The following is a 16,907-nucleotide window of genomic DNA, read 5'->3' on the forward strand; positions in this document are numbered from 1 at the left end:
AAGACATTTGTTTCCATATATCTAGGGATGTTGAAATATATATATAATTTTACAGATACAAAGAGGCACATTGGTCTTGTCCCTGTGTTTATCTTTTGGTCTCGCTGTGTAAGTATCTACTCCTGTATACTTTATCATATCCCAGGCTATTTTAGATCTAACTTCTGCATATCAGAGAAAAAAAAAAGGCACTATCTCTGTATTTGACTTACCTCACCTAACATGATTTATTTTAGGTCCATTCATGTCCATGCAAGTGATATATTCCTTCTAATGGCTATGTAAAATTCCATCGCTCATACGTACCCCATAGTTGGATCCACTCATCTATTGCAGGGCATCTGGGCTGTTTCCACATCTCGGCTATTGTGAATAGTGTGAACATGCCTGCCAGCATTTGACTATAAGAGAGTAATGTGCTAAGCCCGGGTGGCTCATGTCTACAATCCAAGCAACTCAGGAGGTTGAACTATGAAGATCAGGGTTTAAATCTGTGAATGTCTTATTTCCAATGACCAACAGAAAGTGGGGGCCAGAGCTATGGCTCAAGCAGTAGAGTGTGAGCTAAGCTGAGCATTACCACAAGAGCCCCAGTAGTGGTACGTATGCACACACGTGTGCCCACAGCATGGCCAGGAGCACGCTAGATTCTTGTGATGTCTCACATGTGTAGAATAGGTGGCCCAGGTACCTGGACTGATCCCCCTGTCAGTTTGGATTCTTGCCCTGGTTTTGGCCAACACCAATGTGCTCATTCAAGTTCCCAGGACACGAGCTGAAATACCCACATGCTTAGGTTTGGATGTCTGAAGTTTACAGTTCAGATAAAGGAAGCAAATACTAACTGGTGACAAAAGGCTTGAGATTTGAGCATTGGGATTCAAAGCCTGTCCAGGCGTGTATGTTAAAGATACTCTCATCTCCAAGTAATCATCAGAAAACAGGAAGTGGGACTGTGACTCAAAGTGGTTACAACCCTAGCCTTGAGTGAAAAGCTCAGGGACAGGGTGCAGGTTTTGAGTTGAAGCCCCATGATCAAAAAAAAAAAATTATGGGGGGTAAACAAAATGACTAGAAGATGGTGGCTCACGTCTATACCCTAGCTACTGAGGGATCAGGGTTTGAGGCAGGCCAAGCAGGACACTCCATGACACTCCTATATCCAATTAACCAGCAAAAAGGCAAACTGGGGATGTGGTTTAGGTGGTTGAGTACCAGCCTTGAGCGGAAATCAGTATAGGATAACAGGAAGCCCTGGAGTTCAAGCACCAGTACTAGCACAAAAGCTGCAGTTTTATGAGTTTGGCATGCTGTGTGTGTGTGTGTGTGTGTGTGTGTGTGTGTGTGTGTGTGTGTGTGTGTGTGTGTGTGTGTGTATAAAATATATATATACTGTCCAGGTAAGAAATGGCTTCCCAAAATTGTAGGTAAAAAATAAGAAAGATAGAAAGGAAAAAAGAAAGAACCAAAGTAGTAGTAAAAAGGAAGAACTTTTGTGTGTGTGTCCAGTTCTAGGTTTCAACTCAGGGCCTGGGCACTGTCCTTGAGATTTCTCAAGTGTAGCATTCTATCACTTGAGCCACAATACCACTTCCAGCTTTTTTGGTGTATATGATACTGAGGAATCAAACCCAGGGCTTTGTACATGCTAGGGAAGCATGTCCCCAAAGAACTACTCATACCTTCTGCTACTTGCTTTACTTGGTAGTATCTTAGCAGAATAGGATATTCAATAAGAGCAAAGCCAACAGGGCAAAGCAGGATCTTTTAAGAAAAATAATTCTCATGAGACTGGCAAAAAGGAAGCAACCTTGTTAGAAATGATGGTTTATCTCAGGCTTCCCTAAAAGAAGGCTCTACTGGAGCTGTAGAACGTGACAGGATAAGGCTCCACTCCATCCAAAAATCACTCCAGGATTTGGGCACTCCCTCTCCCATTGTCCTTTCTTGGTCACTTACTGGAGGGCTACTCAGGTGGCTCATTACACTCAAGACAGATCTACTGAAGGACACCCTGGGCTTACCAATTTGTATAGGACCTCAGTAACAATTATGTGTCCATTAAGTCCCTTTGAGCTGGGGGTTGGATGGACTAGACATGGCTAGAGCTTTAGAGATATTGACAGTGCTCAGGCGCTGAGTTAAAAAAAAAAAAAAAAGAATCCAACCCAAAGTAGTGGTGGGCACAAGACCATGAAAATTCCCCTGTAGTTGGGAATTGGAGGCAAAAACTGGGAAAGAGCAAGGAAAGGAATGAACTGTCCCTCAAAATGTACTCTTTATTGGACATATGTACCTCTAACCCCTCTGTATATCACCTTTATATAAACAATAAAATCAATCTTTAAAAAATCATGCTAGAGCTGCACAAAGCCCTGGGTTCAATTCGTTGGTACACACAAGTGGTTCAAGTGGTATTGTGCTAGCCTCGAGAAAGATCACAGACAGTGCCCAGGCCCTGAGTTCAAGCCCAGGACTGCCAAAACAAACAAACAACAACAACAACAAAAGACCCAGAGGTGCTGGCTCACACCTGTAATTGTAGCTGCTCAGGAGACTGAGATCTGAGGATCAAGGTTCAAAGCCAGCCCAGGCACAAAAGAACCTGAGACTCTTATCTCCAATTAACCCCTAGAAAACAGGAAGTGAGGCTTGGCTAAAGGGTAGAGCTCAGGGCCAACGCCTACGCCCAGGGGTAGGGCAGTAGCCTTGAGCAGAAGAGCTCAGGGACAGTGCCCAGGCCAAGTTCAAGCCCCATGACCCACACACACACACACAAAAAAAAAAAACGGGCTGGGAGTTTGGCCTAGTAGTAGAGTGCTTGCCTAGGATGCACAAAGATCTGGGTTCAGTTCCTTGGTACCAAATACACAGAAAAAAGCCAGAAGTGGTGCTGAGGCTCAAACGGTAGAACTCTAGCCTTGAGAAAGTCCAAGGGCAGTGCTCAGGCCCTGAGCTCCAGCCCAGGACTGGCAAAAACAAAAATAAAACAAACATGCCAGGCCAGGCACTGAGATTTCATGCCTGTAATCCTGTTGTGATTGAGATCTGAAGATCCTGTTTCAAAGTCAGCCAGGGCAGGAAAGTCCATGAGACACTTCTCTCCAATTAACCTGAAGAAAATTAGAAGTGGAGCTGTGGCTCAAAGTCAGAGAGCATGGGCCAGGAGTTTGGCCTAGTGGTAGTGCTTGCCTAGCATGCACACGGCCCTGGGTTCAATTCCTCAGAATCACATACATAGAAAAGGCCAGAAGTGGTGCTGGGCTCAAGTGGTGGAGTTCTAACTTTGAGAAAGCCCAATGAGAGTGCTCAGGCCCTGATTTCAAGCCCTAGGACTGGCAAAAGAAAGCAGGACACAGTAGCCCATGCCTGTAATCCTAGCTATTCAAGAGGCTGAGATTTGAGGATTGAAGTTCAAAGCCAGTCTGGGCACTGAAGTCCATGAGACACTTATTTCCAATTAACCACCAGCCTTGAGCTGAAGAGCTCAGGAACAACACCCAAGCCCAGAGTTCAAGTCCCAAGACCAAAACAAAAAAAAGAATCCAAGCCAAAGCAGTTAGACTCACTGGATATAATGTTGAAAATTAACTGCTGGATGGTGATACAATGGACAAAGTGGGAGGGAGCAAGGGAAGGCAGTACACCATCGAAAAACACAAAATGTACTCCTTACCTGTCTTTTGAAACTGTGACCCCTCCGTATAGCACATAAAGCAACACAGCCAAACCACCTGCTGGTGGCTCATGCTGGTATTCAGCACAATTTCAGGAAAGCAGCTTGTATCCAGTCTGGGCAGTGAAGTCCATGGGGCTCTTTTATTTCCAATTAACTACTAAGAAAAAGCCAAGCAAGAGGTGAGGCTAAAGTGATAGAGTGAAAAAGAACCCACTGGCCCTGAGTTCAAGGCCCAGGAAGGGCAATAAAAATAAAAGGAATTCAGTCATTTCTCAGAAGAAATTCCATGGCTGGCCCACTTTTCCCCCTCAAACCTTTCTTCTCCAGTCTACTGCATGGAACCAGCTAGCAGCACCATGGCACCCAGGCTCCAGCAAGGCTCCCTCCCAACATGCTCTTATAGCTGACATCTATGACCATATAACTGAAGGCTGATGACTACAGACTCCAGCTGGTGGTTCCGTGGCCAAGAACACCTCCTTCCCTCTGCTCTCCATGAAGCCTTTACTGTACATTTTCCCTCTAGGAGCCTAAGACAGCCCCCACACTCCAGGTGTGAGGGGCAGGTGGCACAGCAGCAAGCTGGTTGGCATGAGCGTGTGTGCTCACTTCTCTGAGGTCCTGGGGCTGGTCATCCATGCAAGGATGTCAGCATGTATCACTCCTTGCCTTTGTTGCCCTCTGCTCTCAGGGATCAGGTACCTCATGATCCTACTCAGAGAACAACTGTAGCTAGGAGAACAGAACGTTCAGACAGGGTTCAGGAACCAAAAATGACTCAGGAAAGGAGCTTTTGTGTTCCCAGAGACTAAGGTGCCATCTTGTTCCTAGAAGAACAGATTAATAAATATGTAAACTAAAAGCGATCTGGCTGAGATTGCCAGGAAAAAAGCACTGGGGAGATGGAAAGCCGAGCCTTCAGGGCGACCCCGGGCTGAATCCACAGCTGTGTCTGGTTCACTTCTGTGGGCTTTGGATTTTGCCTCAAAAAGCAGACTAGGTTGAGCACTGGTGACTCGAGCCTGGAATCCCTGCAACTCAGGGGGCTGAGATCTGGGAATCACAGTTCAAAACCAGCCTAAGCAACGTTTATGAGAATCTTATCTCTAATTAACTAGCCAATAATAAGAAGTGGTATGGCTCAAGTGATAGAGCATCACCTGGAGTATAAAAGCCTAAGAGACAGCACAAGGCCTTGAGATCAAGCTTTAGAGTTAACATGAAGACTATTGAGTGAATTAACCTTAATTTTCAGGGGATGGAGCACATGGCCTAATTTGAGAAGGTAGGAGAGTTCCAGGAGCCCAGTGTAAGCACATGCAGGAGGACTTAAGCTGTTAGACCCTCTAGGCCAGGCCCTGCATGGTCTAGTAGAACCAGCCAGCATCCTGATAAGTAAGCTACTGTGGTCACAATGTTTCAGCAGCAGCAACTTTGGTTGGCATGGAAGCAATAGTACCCTGACAAAAGAAAAGAAGGAAGGGGGTACAGCCTTGGGTCTCCCTAAGCACATTCCCACTCTTAGCTCCAATTAAAACCAGAAAACCAGAAGTGGAGTTATGGCTCAAAGTGTTACAGTGATAGTCTTGAGTGAAAGAGCTCGGGGGCAACACCCAAGCCCTGAGTTCAAGCTCCACAACCAAGAACAAAAAGAAAAAAAAAAAAAAAGAATCTAGCCCAAGGCCTTGGTACAGTGCCACCTTGGAATTTAGTTCAGAATGAGTACCAGAAGCCATGCTTTTCTGTCCTTCTGTGGGCATCTATGGATGAACTCCCTTCTGGATTACAAGCCCTTGGCCACCTCATCAGACCCCATATTTGTACTAGGTGAAGACTTCTGTGGGGATAAATATGCAGGTTTGGGGCAGCCACTTTTACTGTCCCCTGCACAGGAGTAGTGATGGCTTATGCAAAGGAGAAGCTGTGTTTTATTTAAGGTCTTGCCTCCTGCACAAACTCACATCAACTGGGGGCACTCAGAATGGAGGCACATTGCTTCCACAAACCTCCCAGCCACCCCTCATCCAGCTGCCAGGGGGTGTCTTCCAGGGAGGCTGCTGGTATTTGCCCACTTCTTTCTGGAAATCTCAGGAATCCCATCCCCAGCTGGGGACCTTGGGAGATGCTTGTACCTAAATAAACAGCTACCTACATTCTCCCAAAACTTGGGGTGCAGATCACTGGGATCTGTTTCTGGATTGCTGAAGGGGAATATGTGCATGAGCTCTCATCTCAGACTCCAGATAGCAATGATCACCGTAAGGATACACAGAAAACAGCTTTGTTGTTGTTGTTCTTGTTCAGTCCTGGGACTTGAACAAAGCCTGATTACTGTCCTTGAACTTTCTCAAGGCTAGCACTCTACTACTTGAGCCATATAGCACCACTTCTGGCTTTTTCTGTGTTCATGGTACTGAAGAATGGAATCCATGCATGTGAGGCAAACACTCTACCACTAGGCCAGACTCCCAGTCCCACAACTTCTCCTCTTGAAGAAGGAAAATCACAAGTCCTAAGGCAGTCAGAGTTACACTAATAGTGAGATCCTGTGTCAAAAAAACAAACAAACCAGGAGCCAGAAGTTCCTACCTATAACTCTACAACTTTAACTACTCAGATAACAGGGAAGAACAAATGCTTTTCCATATTGCTCAGATTCATAGAGTTTTTCTGCAGTATGATTTCTTTCATGTTTTCTAAAGGAACTGGGAAAAGCAAATGCTTTCCCACATTGCTTACATACATAGGGTTTCTCTCCAGTGTGAATTCTTTCATGTTTTTGAAGGGAACCAGAAAAAGCAAATGTATTTCCACATTGCTTACATCTATAGGGTTTCTCTCCAGTGTGAACTCGTTCATGTATCTTACGGTAACCAGAGGAGGTGAAGGTTTTACCACATTGAATGCATTCATAGGGTTTCTCTCCAGTATGAGATCTTTCATGTCTTCGAAGGTCACTGTTAGAAATGAATGTTTTCCCGCACTGCTTACATCCATAGGGCTTCTCTCCAGTGTGAGTTCTTCCATGTTTCTGAAGATGATTGGGACGCATAAATGTTTTCCCACATTCCTTACACCTATAGAATTTCTCTCCAGTGTGAATTGTTTCATGAGTTTTAAGGCAATTAAAGGAAGGGAAGGTTTTCCCACATTGTTTACATCCATAAGGCTTCTCTTCCGTGTGATTTCGTTCATGTTTTCGAAGGGCACTAGAAAAAGTGAATGGTTTCCCACATTGCTTACATATATAGGGCTTTTCTCCAGTGTGAATTCTTTCATGTCCTCGAAGAGCAGAGGGATAAGTAAATGTTTTCTCACATTGCTTACATCCATAGGGTTTCTGTCCACTATGAATTCTCTCATGCTTTTTAAGGCTGCAAGGAAAAACAAACGCTTTCCCACACTGCTTACATCCATAGGGTTTCTCTCCAGTGTGGGTTCTTTCATGTCCCCGAAGACTACTGGAAAAAGTAAATGTTTTCCCACATTGTATACATCTATAGGGTTTCTCTCCAGTGTGAATTCTTTTATGTATTTTAAGGTAACTAGAGAAAATGAAGGTTTTCCCACATTGCTTACATCCATAGGCTTTCTTGCCAGAAATACTTTTTTTGTGCTCCTGAAGGGTAGTGGAGTTAGGGAAGGGTCTTCTACAATGCAGACGTTCACAGCAGGGTTCAACTTCAGTGTCGATTTCTTCATATCTGTGAAAAACACTGGATTGGCTACAGGAGTTTTCACATTGTGTAGCTGCAAATAGATTTTCCTCATGGTGCATTCTATAGCCAATTTGACCCTGATGGGATTTCCTGAAGGCTCTCCTACATTCTTTATGAGCACTGGGGCTCTCCACATATTTCTGACATGTAAAGGCTGTGTGTCCTGTGTGAGCTCTGAAAGGTATAGCCATGGGTGAAGGAGTAAGGACGGTTTCTCCACACACAAGGATTTTGAAGGGTGCTACTCCAGGTAGAGTTTTCTTATTCATAACATGCTCTGTGTTCTGCTGGAAGGCTTCTTCACACTGATTTTCCTGCTCATGTTCATACAGTCTCTCTAACAATTGAGTTCTATTAAAAACAAAAAAATACCACACAGAGAACTTTAAAAAAAAAAGTATTAAATCATTACAAAATGTCTTCACGGGCATCTCTACATGCTCCTAATGGTAGAATTTTTCACAGATTTCTGAATTTGCTAATTCTGGAGCTCCACTTCTATGTAGTTTAAGAAAAAAATTTTGCAAGATCAAACCAGTTTCTATCTGTATGCACTTGTATCCTCTGCTTGATTTTAAAATTTCTTATCACTCTGTGATATTTGAGAGAACAATACTATCTCTGGTTAATGTAATTACCTTGTGTCTTCTCTGGAATTTTTATAGTTAACTTCAATGTTTTCTTTTTCTTGCTTCTTTTCTAAAATGCAAACAAAAAACATTGATTCCTTCAACACTACAGAAAAAATACTAAGACTCCAATTTTAATCATGGCATAATGGGATCATGATATATTCAGATTAGTATGGTCAACCAAATGTTCCCTTTTCTGTTCCATTTCACTAAGGGCATGAACAGTTCACCATTTAAGTGTAAGAGAATATTTACCTATAGAGGCCAGGTGACTCAAAGTTTCCAATATCACTTCTCGGTAAAGCTTTTTTTGACGAAGACTTAGTAAATTCCATTCTTCCAGGGTAAAATTGATGGCCACATCTTCAAAGTTCACAGTCTTCTATAATATTCCATATAAAATTCCAAAAGATTCAGTTAAAGTCATAGCAGTGAAGAAGAAACTCTCTCTATATAATATATATATAATACAATATGTATGTATAACTGAAAAATATAATAATGTATATCTGAAAGATATAATATGTATATATAATATATGTATGTGTGTGCATGTGTGTATATATGTGTGTGTATATATATGTGTGTGTGTATATATATATTGGTGGGTCATGACTGGGCCTGGGCACTGTTCTTGAGCTCTTCAGCTCAAGGCTAGTGCTCTACCAGTTAAGCCACAAAGCCACTTCCTGTTTTCTGGTGGCTAACTGGAGATAAGAGTCTCAGGAACTCTAGTGCTATGCTGGCTTTGAATTGCCATCCTCATATTTTAGCCTTCTGAGTAGCTAGGAGTACAGACATAAGCCACTGGTTCCCAGTCTAGTACCAGACTGATTTTCCCCATAGTACTTCTCACATAGTATTTCTATCTTTTCTTCCTGCCCACAAACCTGTCATTCTAGCAGGCCTCAAAGTTGAGATAGGAAGAAAGGGATAACTAGGAAGAATAAGATGCAACGGGGGAAAAAGAACAGAATTTGTCTAATATACAAAAATAATTTTGTGGGCCAGGAGTTTAGTCTAGTGGTAAAGTGCTTGCCTAGCATACATGAAGACTGGGGTTCGATTCCTTGGTACCACAAACCTAGAAAAAGCCAGAAGTGGTGCTATGGCTCAAGTGGTAGAGCTCTAGCCTTGAGAAAGACCAAGGACAGTGTTCAGGCCCTGAGTTCAAGCCCCTGAGGATCGTAGTTCAAAGCTGCCAGCCTTGGCACTAAAAAGTCCATGAGCCTCCAATTAATCACCAGAAAACTGGAAGTGGTGCTGTGGCTCAAGGGGTAGGGCACTAACTTTGAGCTTAAGAGCTCAGGGACAGCGCCCAGGCCCAGAATTCAAGTCCCTAGCCAAAAAAAGAAAAGTATCAATTGCAAAATAAATGGCCAGAATAGAAAAGTTTAGTATATGTAAATTAAGGGAGATAAAAGAATGAAAAGAAGAAAAATATCCGCAATACAAGCTAAATTGAAGGATTTGTGTGTTCAGTACACTAATAAACAAAAGTATATCTGAAAAATACTCAAGAAATATCTACTTAAGCCAGATAATTTTGCACATACAAACTAAGCTCCTTGACCCTAATTCACAAACACAAAGGAAAATGTATTACAAACTATACCACACTTTCAGTTAACCATGGGTAAACTGGCAAATGATACATTTGACTTCAGGAGCTAAGACTGAAGATGTGAGCCACTAGCATTTGGCATATGGTTCTGTTTTGAAAACTTACTAGCATAAAAATCATGTACAGAGGGGTTACAGTTCCATAAGTCAGGTACTGAGTACATTTATTTTTCGACAATGTTACCCCTTCCCTTGCTGTCTCCTCATTAACCCTCATCCCTATGCACAAAATGTACAGTTTATTTTCAACAGTTTATAGTATCATTACTGCATTTATCCAACTTCTGTCCCTCCATTTCTCTTTTCTACCTAATATCTAAAAGACAATAAGGGAGCAAACATGACAAAAAAAAAAGCAAATCCATACCTCATTCTCTTTAAGTTCTTCTTTTTGTTGGGGGGGGGGGGGCAGTCCTAGGGCTTGAACCCAGGGCCTAGGCACTGTTCTTGGACACTTTTTTTTTTTTCTCTCAATGCTACTGCTCTGCCATAGCACCATTTCTGGCCTTTTCTGTATATGTGGTACTGAGGAATCAAACCCAGGGCTTCATGCATGCTACACGACCACTCTACCACTAGACTACACTCCTGTCCCATCTTGAGTTCATAATTTTTGTGTTCTTCTCCTAAGATTACCCTCCTTGGCTCTCACTCTGTGTGAATATCCCGTCCTATATAACATATGCCATCTGTTTAATGACCAGAGAATGTACTGTGAATGTTTCTCAAGTATATTTCAGTATTTTGAAAAGTCATCCTTAAAAGGCCCCAACATCAGCTAGAAGTGTGGCTCAGTGGTAGAGTGCTTGCCTAGCATGCATGAAGCCCTGGGTTCGATTCCTCAGTACCACATACACAGAAAAAGTCAGAAGTGGTGTTGTGGCTGAAGTCGTAGAGTTCTGGACTTGAGCAAAAACTCAAAAACAGTGCCCAGGCCCTGAGTTCAAGTCCAAGATTGGGAGGAAAAAAAGGTCCCAAGATCAGCACCACCAGAATAAATGAGGAAACAGGTTATCTCTAACCTCATACTTGTTGGGAACATATTAAGACTTACTAAGACCTTAGGAGTTTTCATCAGGAGTAAGTTCATACCTGCTTTTGAAAGGGTCAAACCTGAAAGAATACTGCCCAGTGAGTAATCATACAGGGATAAAATTTAAAAAGTAGAAAATGGCTGGGTGCTGGTGGCTCAAGCCTGTAATGCTTAAGACTCAGGAGGCTGAGATCTGAGGATCAGTTCAAAGGCAGCCGGGGTAGCAAACTCTGAGATTCTTTTTTTTTAAATTGGTCATGTGGTGGGAACTCTGGGCCTAGGCACTGTCCCTGAGCTCTGCAGCTCAAGGCTAGCAATCTACCACTTGAGCCACAGCGCCATTCTCAACTCCAATTTCTTTATTTTTAATTAATCACCAATAATGCCTGACGTGAAGCTGTACCCCAAAGGGTAGAGCATTAGTGTTGAGTGAAACACTCAGGAACAACAACCAGATACTAAGTTTGAGCCACAATACTGATCTAAACAGGAAAAAAAAAAAAGAATCCCAAGAGCAAAAGAATAGCACCCACTGAGCCGGGCACAGTGGCCCACACCCGTAATCCTAGCTACTCAGGAGGCTGAGATTTGAAGATCAAGGTTCAAAGCCAGCCTGGGCACAAAAGGACCTGAGACTCTTATCTCCAATGAACCTCTAGAAAATGAGAAGTAGGGCTTGGCTCAAGGGTAGGGCAGTAGCCTGGAGCTGAAGAGCTCAGGAACAGTGCTCAGGCCCAGAGTTCAAGCCCCATGACCCACAAAAAACAAAAGTAATCAAGGTGATAGATCTAGCTAAGGAAGCCCATTTTTGCAGTGAGCCTTACCACAGAGTTTTGATCTAGCAGGGTAGTGACTATCACAGCATGACACATAATACAAGAGACAAGATAATCACTGCAGCTCATGCCTGTAATTCCTAGCTACTCGGGAGGCTGAGATCTGAGGATCCCAGTGCAAAGCCAGCCTTGGCACTCAAGTGCATGAGACTCTTTTTTTTTCTTTTTTTTTATTGTAATTAGTAAAAGGGTTACATGATATTTACCAGATAGAAGGTGCATTAATTCACATACATTGATACCCTTTCACATCAAGTGCATGAGACTCTTATCTCCAATTAACCACCAGAATATGGGAAGTTGTGCTGTGGCTCAAACACAGTAGAGCGGTGGCCTTCAGCTGAAGAGATCAGGGACAGCGCCCAGGCCTAGAGTTCAAGCCCCATGACGAGAGGGAGGAGAGAGAGGAGAGAGAGGAGAGAGAGGAGAGAGAGAGAGGAGAGAGAGAGAGGAGAGAGAGAGAGAGAGAGAGAGAGAGAGAGAGAGAGAGAGAGAGAGAGAGAGAGACAATACTTAGCTTCATATATTGCAGAAAGCTGAAGAGGTACCATCCTGGAAGAGGGCCTTCTGTTCCAGACATAAGCAGGTGGGGCTTTTGTAAACATGACCCAAACTCAGTCCTGGGTGTCTTAAGAGACCTCAGCACAGTGGCTGAAAGGGTGATGGCTACAGAAGATTCACGGGGCTGGGCTTCACACCAACGATCCTAAGCTACCCAGGACAATGAGATGTAATGATTGTGGTTCAAATGTAGGCCAGGAAGGCCAGTTCATGAGACACTGATCTACAGTGAACCAGCAAATATGTGAAAGTAGAGGTGGGGGGCTCAAGTGGCTGAGCAAAAGCTTTGAGTGAAACACCTAAGGGTCAGTGACCTAAGTCTAAATCTCAGGACTGGCCTTGGGAAAAAAAGGAGGAAAGGAAAAAAGAAAAAAGCAGCTGCAGTTTCATGAGCTTGGCACACTCTGCCACAGTGCACATGTCCTGTTCAGGTGGGAGATGCCAGATGTAGTAGTAAGAGGAAGTTTTGATGTGGGTGAGAGGAAAGCCCCAGTGGGAGCTCAAGACAGCGGTGGGTATTCCCAATCCACACCATGTGAGCAGTGCAAGAGCAAGCTACCCAGCTAGTGTAATGCCCTGAGTCTGGTCCTCATTCCTGGAGAGGGGGAGGGAGAGGGAGGAGAGAGAGAGGGAGAGGGAGAAGGGAGAGAGGGGGGGAGGGAGAGAGAGAGAGAGAGAAAGGAAGAGGGAGAGGGGGACTGAAGAGGACCGAGGGGGAGAGAAGGGGAGAAGGGGAGGGGGAGAGAGAAGTGGTGCTGTGGCTCGAGTGGTAGAACGAAAGCTTTGAACTGAAGAGCTCAGAGACAGAGCCCAGGCCCAGAGTTCAAGCCCCATGACAAAAAAAAAGAAAAGAAAAGGTGCCCCAAGTTTAGCCTAGTGGTAGAGTGTTTGTCTAGCATGCGCGAAGACCCAGGTTCCAGTCCTTGGTACCACATACATCAAAAAAAACGGGAAATGGTGCTGTGGCTCAAGTGGCAGAGTGCTAGCCTTGAGGGAAAAGCCCAAGGACAGTGCTCAGGCCTTGAGTTCAAGCCCCAGGACTGGCCAAAAAAAAAAAAAAAAGGAAGGAACTGTGCCACTCATTCTATGAAGCCAGTGTTAACACTAATAGGCAAACTAGACAAGGACACAACAAAAACAGAACACTTATTTTAAAAGACTATTAAAAGACCTAAAATAATTCATCTTCTAGCCAATCTGGATACAGAGAATGATTACAGTAGAAAGATTCACCTACACAGTGAATCCTCGAATGTTTTTAATCCTGAGTCACAGCTCAAGTTGTTAATTGGAAATAAGAATCTCATGGACTTTTCTTCCAAACTGGCTTGGACCTATGATCCATCCTACTCAGCCTCCTGAGTAGCATGGATTACAGATGTGAGACACCCATGCCTGGATACCACCTAACGTTTTAATCCTTCGACTACTAGTTACAGTCCAACTCCATCTCTTCTTCTAAAATGTGTTATATTTGAAATAGTTTTCCTATAGAAACATACACATTGATATTGGTTTTTAATATACTTTGTCTCTTAATTGGAATAGTCTTAAAAGAATTACAGAATTGTGATTAATTTTTAAGTGTTCACATCTTATTAAAAGAACAATTAAATATGAATCAAAATTCAAAAAGGAAAATCAACACCTATCTGATTATATATGATAATATTTATGAAAATGAATTCCAGGAAATGGAAAGAAGATACTTTCTGCCTTTTTTTTTTTGTCTTTATCAGTCTTTACAGGTTAGGGGGAGGGTACTGAAAAAGGCAAAAGGGTGAATAAATGCATTAGTGATATTCAATAGACAGCATGTTGAGAATGAATTATACAGAGCAGCGAAAGAGGTTAACTGAGAGCCAAGGAAGGGGCACAGTGTCCCAAAAGGACATGGATATGGAAATAAGAGCTTTATCGTTTTTAATGCATTGCTATTTCTCTTCACTTTTGTTTTGCCCTTTGGTTAATCCCATAGTTACTGTATCTGACTTTGTTACCTGGTACATTTTATATACTTGTTTATTCCAAATAGGAAAGCGAAGTGGGGAAAACAAGATGACTGGGAGAGGGTGTGAGGAGGGAAATGGAAACAAAAACCGTGAGTAGGGGTATCAATGTGTAAGAAGTAATGCACCTACTACCTGGTGATTGTAACTGTAACCCCTCTCTACATTACCTAGACAATAAAAAATTAAAACAGAAATGCACTCAGGCCTTATGGAACAGTAACCCCTCTGCATATCACGTTTATAATAACAATAATAATAATTAAAAAATAAACTCGTAAGGCTGGGAGCTTGGTCTACTGGTAGCACGCTTGCTCTGCATTCACGAAGACCTGGGTTCACTTCCTCGGTAGCACATACACAGAAAAAGCCGACAGTGGTACTGTGGCGCAAGTGTTAGAGAGCTAGTCCTGAGGAAAGCCCAAGGACAGTGCCCAGGCCCTGAGTCTCTGCTCCAGGACTGGCAAAAACCAAAGCAACAACAACAAAACCCCAAAAGACTCCTAACCAAAAGTCAACACCTGGCCTGCTGCCAGAGGCAGAGATGGCCTAAAATCCCAGCTCCTCAAGATGAGATGTGAAGAATCTGCCGCAGCACAAGTGGTACAGCGCCAGCCTTGAGTGACTAAGCTCAGGGACAGTACCCAAGCCCTGAATCTAGAAGACAGCGCACGCGCGCACGCACACAGGCAGGCAGGCAGGCACGCACGCACGCAGGCAGGCACGCACGCACGCACACAGGCAGGCAGGCAGGCACGCACGCAGGCACGCAGGCACGCACGCAGGCAGGCAGGCACGCACAAACACAGGCAGACAGGCAAGCACGCACACAGGCAGGCAGGCACGCATGCACACGCACACACGCGCGCGCACACACACACACACACACACACACACACACACACACACAATCAACATGTAAAACAAGGACGGCAACCTATCAGAGAGACAGATCATGTGTGCATACAGATCAGAAAACCAGGAGAAACGACAGAAGGCTGGGGACACCACACCCACAAATAAATAATTGAGTCTCATTAAATCGGGAGTTTCCCCAGGATGGATCCGCCACGGCGGCACAGCCTGTGGTGACTTCACCTCCTCTGGAGCAGACAGGAGGGCCAGGACCGGGTGGCAGGACTCCTAGGACTCAGGTGCCCGCTGCCAGCCCCGCCCCGCCCCGCCCTGCACTTCCGGATCCCCCCCCCCCCCCCCCCCCCCCCGCCCAGGATCCTGACCGGGACCAGCGTCTGCACTCACCACTTCCCGCTCCCCACGCATCCCGCTGTCCTCGCGGAGATCCACAGGCACTGCACCCCACACCCCCGCGGGCGGCTCTGAAACCAGCCCGGGCCGTGACGTCTGTGGGAGTCTAACCCGGAGAAACGTCAGCAGCGGGGCCGAGGCCGGGGTGGAGGGCGCTGGCGTCCAGGGAAGAGCCCGAGAGGCCGCGCTCGGGATCTCAGCTCAGCTTCCGGACCGCAGAGCCCAGGCTGTGACCTCCTGGGCCACCGGGCAGCAGAGAGGGAATAAAACTGGCGCCTTTGGGAGACACAGCCCCACCGCCCTCGCCAGGGGCCTCCTACCAAGGACGCTTCTCATTGGTCAGCTCCTGAAGCCGCTCTTCCCCTCAGCCAATCAGAAACAATCTGTGCGACTGTCTCCGCCTAGCAGAGCCCCACCCTCGAGGCCTTGGGGTCTTTTTGTTTGTTTACCTTTCTGAGTCTACCCCGTGTGGAAAGATCCCCTGTGAGGATCACAGTTCAAAGCCAGCCCAGGCACTAAAGAATGTGAGACTCTTCAATTGACCACTAGAAAACGGGAAGTGGGGCTGTGGCTCCAGTAGCCTTGAGCTGAAGAGCTCAGGGACAGCGCCCAGGCCCAGAGTTCAAGCCCCATGACCAACAACAAAAAAAGAGGAAAAGATCCCCAAATCCATCTCTTGTTAGTTTAGGCTTTAGCTCCTGGAACGGTTTTATAGTAGCCTTGGGATAATTTATAAAGCTGAATTTGTTCCACCTATCCTGTGTGTGTGTCCTAGAGTCTTGAACTTACTCAAGGCCTGAGTGCTCTCCCTGAACTTTTTAACTCAAAGCTAGCTCTACCAGATTTTCTGATAGGTATTGTTTGGTTTGGTTTGGTGGTGGTTGTTCTGTTTTGCCTTTTGTCATTTTGGGGTTTGGGGTGGTTTCTGGCAAAGTTTCCTGGACTTCACTTTCCCAGGCTGGTTCCAGCTCTGATCTTCAGATCTCAGCCTCTTTTCAACTTGGATTCCAGGCATGAGCCACTAGCACATGGCTTGTCTTAAAAGATTTATATTTTTATTTTCAAGTTGGGCAGAGATTCCACTTACAACCATAGCTACTGAGACACACACACACACACACACACACACACACACACACTGTACTGTGGGGTTTCAATTCAATGTGTTATTCTGTGAGTACATTGCATTTGTGAGGGGGAGGAGGTCCTAGAGTGTGTGGTGTGAGTGTGTGTGTGGGGGGGGGTATGGGTGTGTGATGGGTCCTAGAGCTCAGGCCTAAGCTCCGATCCTGGTATTTTTGCGCAAGACTGCCATGCTACCACTTCAGCCACAAATCTACTTTCTACTTTCTGATGGTTAGAGGTAAGAATCTCATGATCTTTTCTCCCGAAACTCGTTTCAAATGTGATCCTCAGATTTCAGTCTTCTGAATACCCGGGATTACAGATGTGTGTTACTGGTATATGGCTACCCCTGAAAAATTTAATCCTTGACTATTACTTGTCAACTCCATTTCTGCTACTCTAAAATGTGTTATATTTCAGTTTT

The 16,907-nt window shown here is 44.7% G+C and overlaps 1 protein-coding gene across 3 annotated transcripts; it reads right to left on the reverse strand.

Annotated features, from left to right (window-relative positions):
- Window positions 1-2,980: 2,980 nt before the first annotated feature.
- LOC150057230 (uncharacterized) lies at window positions 2,981-15,681 on the reverse strand. Of its 3 annotated transcripts, XM_090342371.1 has the most exons (5): window positions 15,353-15,681; window positions 8,286-8,412; window positions 8,037-8,097; window positions 6,503-7,749; window positions 2,981-3,836 (listed from the first exon to the last, which is right to left on the reverse strand). In XM_090342371.1, exons 1-5 carry the CDS (start codon window positions 15,371-15,373, stop codon window positions 3,820-3,822), a joined length of 1,473 nt encoding a protein of 490 aa, XP_090198497.1. In that variant the 5' UTR covers window positions 15,374-15,681; the 3' UTR covers window positions 2,981-3,819. The 3 variants fall into 3 exon arrangements, with proteins under 3 accessions (XP_090198497.1, XP_090198498.1, XP_090198496.1); XM_090342372.1 differs by having other exon boundaries at window positions 2,981-7,383; XM_090342370.1 differs by having other exon boundaries at window positions 2,981-7,749.
- Between the last annotated feature and the right edge of the window lie 1,226 nt (window positions 15,682-16,907).

The sequence above is a fragment of the Megascapheus bottae genome, chromosome 11, assembly GCF_031878675.1.
Source record: "Megascapheus bottae isolate mThoBot1 chromosome 11, mThoBot2.hap1, whole genome shotgun sequence".
Taxonomy (NCBI): Eukaryota; Metazoa; Chordata; class Mammalia; order Rodentia; family Geomyidae; genus Megascapheus; species Megascapheus bottae.